At 44.3% G+C, this 5,000-nt stretch overlaps 1 protein-coding gene across 6 annotated transcripts in view; it reads right to left on the bottom strand.

Annotated features, from left to right (window-relative positions):
- The window catches only part of agbl1 (AGBL carboxypeptidase 1), a 138,221-nt gene that overhangs the window by 23,378 nt on the left and 109,843 nt on the right, over window positions 1-5,000 (bottom strand). For 5 of the 6 annotated variants that reach the window (XM_035532453.2, XM_081698609.1, XM_035532451.2 and 2 more), the window contains 2 exons: window positions 4,234-4,365; window positions 2,383-2,559 (listed from right to left, as the gene is read on the bottom strand). In XM_035532453.2, coding sequence (XP_035388346.1) covers window positions 2,383-2,559; window positions 4,234-4,365 — 309 coding nt within the window. The remainder of the gene's footprint in view (window positions 1-2,382; window positions 2,560-4,233; window positions 4,366-5,000) is intronic. The other variant, XM_081698608.1, reaches the window with a different exon arrangement.

Genomic DNA, 5,000 nt, shown 5'->3' with positions numbered 1-5,000 from the left:
TAACCATACATCTCGCTGTGCATCTGCTCAGAGTGCCTGGCTCTTAACGAGACGTCAGATTTTCTGATCCATTAGCTCAAATCTCAGCACAGATAGGGGCACATATGTCTCACAGTCTGGCTGGCATGGTCATCTCCAGCTGATGGAGTGTGATGTGTGATGTATGCTGATCCAAACCCCTATATGCCAAACAGAATGCAGGACATTCAACATTGTAGTGAATTACACAGAGTTTCCAGAGAAACAGGACATTTGGGACAGAGGTCCTTCATCAGCTGGGAATGCAAAGTGCTTCTGAATTTGCAAAAGCAGGAATCTGTTTGCAATACCAGTTGTTGCTATGGCAGCCATGAAATTAGGAAACTAAGAGTAAAAGAATTGATCTACACTCTGGGAACTTTAGAAACCTGTGGAATGAATGTTATGATTTAAACATCTACTGTTTCATATATAAACTGGTTCCTCCTACTCATTCAGAAGCACTTTGCTTGCACAGATGATGAAGGACCTCTGTCTAAAACATTCATATATATATATATATATATATATATATATATATATATATATATATATATGAATTAAAGAGCTTAACGAATCTATGAATCTACCAGACAATGAGTTATTAGGGAACAATAACTGAGAGTAGATTTACTTTATATAGTGAGACATCTTGTCTGAAGACACAAAAACATTCTAGACATTGCAACCAAACACAAAACAATTGATTAAGGAACTAATAAGGAACATATTCTAATCCCAGCAGAGCATGCCGATTCCCAGGATAAGAATGTATGTCTGCTTTTGTTTGATGTCTTGATGGCTGTTCTGGGCTGGGCTGGGCTTCTCTGGGTTTGGCTGTGCTGGGCTGGACTGGGCTGGTCTGCACTAGGCTGGGCTGGGCTGGGTTGGGCTGTGTGTAAACACTGAGAGACTGTTTACTTTAATCCTGGCTCAGTGAGACTCTGAGAAAGGGTTATGAGCAGGTTTAGCCAAAAATGACGACCAGTGTTTCATTGTAAGTGAACTATAGCGGAAGGTTCATCTGGCTTAAAGCTGGTAGCTCATTGTCCGGTGTTTCCTCATTTCACTTCTCATTTTCATCAAAAAAGAACATATTTTAAACAGGTCTGCAGCTAAGAATGGGCTAATGAGATTAAAGGCCGTGGAGGAGAGCAGCCAGGGATTTGGGCTATTAGCACCCACATGTGGCTAAATAAGCAGGCTAATAAACCATTAGCGCGTTAGCAGCTGCAGAAGGTAATGAAGCACCAGGGGAGGGAACCCAGCACCACTAGAACAGAACGGAATTGTGGGAAGGACAGATGAAAAGAGTGGAGGAAAGAGAAGAAGGTCAGGTTTAAACTTTTAACTGCGCTAGTGTTTCTAAAACACTCTCAAACACACGGCACCAAACACTCGGCACCAAACACTCCCAAAAACACAGCACCAAACACTCCCAAACACACGGCACCAAACACTCCCAAACTTGCGGCACCAAACATTCCCAAACACACGGTACCAAACACTCCCAAACACCTCGGGGGGTGGGTTGATTCACCACTAGGAAAAGCCCCAGAAAGGCTTCAGCTGATATGGTAATGTATAGGGAAAGAATTAAAATAATAAAATAACAGCCTTGGCAGTGTCAGAGTGTATTACCATGTATTTTTGGGAAATGACTTAATGTCACTACATATGGTGGATCAGCAGACAACTAAGATATAATGGTAGTAAACAGATATCAGACGCAATCACACTGTATCAATGTCTGTTATTAACTTATTGTGATTATGACCCATGTCAGAGCCACAGAACTGTGGAACTTTAGAAAAGTGGAACTCTAGGACTGTGAAAACTTAGAACCATGGAACCTTAGAACTACAGAACTCTAGGACAATTGAACTTTAGAACCATGGAACCTTAGAACTACAGAACTCTAGGACAATTGAACTTTAGAACCATGGAACCTTAGAACTACAGAACTCTAGGACAATGGAACTTTAGAACCATGGAACCTCAGAACCATGGAATCTCAGAACCATGGAACTTTAGAACCTTGAAACTTTAGAACCATGGAATCTCAGAACCATGGAACTTTAGAACCATGGAACTCTAGAAGCATGGAAGCTTAGAACCATGGAACTGCAAAACTATGGAAGCTTAGAACCATGGAAACTTAGAACCATGGAACCTGAAAATCATGGAACCTCAGCACCATGGAAGCTTAGAACCATGGAACCTCAGACCCATGGAAGCTTAGAACCATGGAACCTCAGAACCATGGAACCTCAGACCCATGGAACCTCAGAACCATGGAACCTCAGAACCATGGAAACTCAGAACCATGCACACCCATCATGAGGCCATGTGTCTTTAACTTACCTTATAGATGCCTTGGTTGCAGCCGTTGTAGCTGCTCTCCATCGTGTAACTTCGGATCACACCCATCTCCCTCCACACCACCACCCGAGCTGTCGATGCCCGTGACTTCTCCACTAGGAAGTTGCAGCTGTTGATGGAGAAGGCTGGAGCTATTCGGTCCAGAGTTTTAGCAACTGTCTGGAAAAGGCAGAGTAAAGAAGGAAACTGCTGTTAGAGGATAGAAACCGTTAACTTGGAGACTGACTTCCTGTCACTGAAATTTATCTTTGTAGCTCTGTTTTGGGAAGGAACCCAACTTTGGAACTTAATAAACAGGTAAATAAATAAATGAATAAATAAGCAAAAAGACGAATGTTTTACTGAATTCTGCACGTGACTGAGAATATTAATCATACAGTTTAAATGGGTGTTTTTGCAAAAGCCTCCTTAAATAGCAATGATTTGTTTTGCAAACTGTTATCTTTTACTGAAACAATGGCAAAATATTTTTCATACTTTGCGTTCAGTCCAGACATCAGACTACAGTAAAACACAGACTTCTTTACAATTACACTTTTGTTTAACTCAACTCATTATCCACAGCCTTAAAACGTTAAACCCCACCACCACCACCCACCCCTATCCTCCATCCTTGGGGCTTTGCTGGTGAAGAGACTCTAGATGGCATGACCCAGGCATAAAGCTCTTAAGCACCAGTGACATGCAGAATGAAGGGTGCCGATCAGACACAATAAATCCCAGCAGAACAAGGCTGCTCTAACACTCCACCCAACAGACCTAGTGCACATCCAACAGACTCAGTGCACCTCCACCCAACAGACCTAGTGCACCTCCACCAAACAGACCTAGTGCACCTCCACCCAGCAGACCTAGTGCACCTCCACCCAACAGACTCAGTGCACCTCCACCCAGCAGACTCAGTGCACCTCCACCCAGCAGACCTAGTGCACCTCCACCCAGTAGACTCAGGGCACTTCCACATAGCAAACCTTGTGAACTTCCACCCAGAAGACTCAGTGCACCTCCACCCAGCAGACTCAGTGCACCGCCACCTAGCAGACCTAGTGCACCTCCACCCAGAAGACCTAGTGCACCTCCATGCAGCATACACAGTGCACCTTGGAAATTCTGTTTCAAATTTGCCTGAATTGTTGCTAATATCACAGAAGAAAAAACACGATTTTGTGCTTTCAGAGGTCACACATCCTGCCTCATTTTGATTGGTCACACATGTTGAGGTGAATTAACTATAAGTTGATTCTATTTGCTGTGTGATTTTAGGAGGCTTTCTTAAACAAAGACAGTGTCAACAGTTACACAGCTGACTTTCAGCAGGACAAATCATTTAATTTAAATGACTGATTCTCCAGCCTTGGAGTCCATTACAACACTTGGTCCATGTGAGACACCATTATTGACATGACACTAAATATCATATATCTTATACAGAATATTCAATGTTTGGCACCAGTATGAGTGCAGCGGGTGTCTTGTGATGGTGCTGTGTGTGCTGGGAGAACGTTGTGAAGAACCTGAAGACAATAATGACCAAACACACCACAGCTCTCAAATCTACTAGCTGCACATGTCACGCATCAGGCGGACCCACATGGCAGGCATGGTCACTGCATGATCACTGCATGGTCACTGCATGGTCACTGCATGGTTGGGTCATTACTAAGGTTCGAGCTAAAAGCTCGATCACATGACTTGGACTGGACTCCCAGACTGTGTAATACATGCAGACTAAACCACTGGTTGAGACACAGTAGTGAGATGTGTGTATAGAAAATGTCTGTGTGAGGGTACAGGTTCACCACAGCAGGGTGGGCAGTGTGGGGCGGGGCCTACCCTGTACCCTGGATCCTCCTTAAGTGAAGTAGTGTCGATAGAAGACCCAGATTGCCAGAGAGTTTCCTTCACACTGCAGCCATACACAAACACGTTCTTCTTTCTGGAGTGGCCATGGTAGTCACAGAACACCTACAGCCAGGATGGAGACAGAGAGGAAACACGCACAGTGTGTATGTGTGTGTGTGTGTGTGTGCGCTTGAGTAAAAGACAAAAACCACAAAACTCAAACGTCAGCTCAGAGCAAGGCCAACCAAACAATTATTTCCTTTAGCTCTGCTGATGAAGTATATACACATCACTGTGGACCTGGATGAACCTAATTCATCTAGTGATGACCAAGCACACACACACCTACAATCAACACACACTCCCAAACACACACAAACACACACACACACACCTACAGTCAACACACACTCCCAAACACACGCAAACACCCACACACACACCTACAGTCAACACACACTCCCAAACACACGCAAACACCCACACACACCCACTTACGGTCAACACATACTCCCGAACACACGCACACACCCACCTACAGTCAACACACACTTCCAAATACACGCAAAAACACCCACACACACCCACTTACGGTCAACACACACTCCCAAACACACGCAAACACCCACACACACCCACCTACAGTCAACACACACTCCCAAACACACACAAACACCCACACACACCCACCTACAGTCAACACACACTGCCAAGCGCACGCAAACACCAACACACACTGATCTACAATCAACCACAAC

Source organism: Electrophorus electricus, chromosome 16 (genome assembly GCF_041902795.1).
Source record: "Electrophorus electricus isolate QZ-2024a chromosome 16, ASM4190279v1, whole genome shotgun sequence".
Taxonomy (NCBI): domain Eukaryota; kingdom Metazoa; phylum Chordata; class Actinopteri; order Gymnotiformes; family Gymnotidae; genus Electrophorus; species Electrophorus electricus.
Note: the sequence above shows the minus strand (reverse complement) of the source record. Positions and strands in the feature narration are given on the sequence as shown.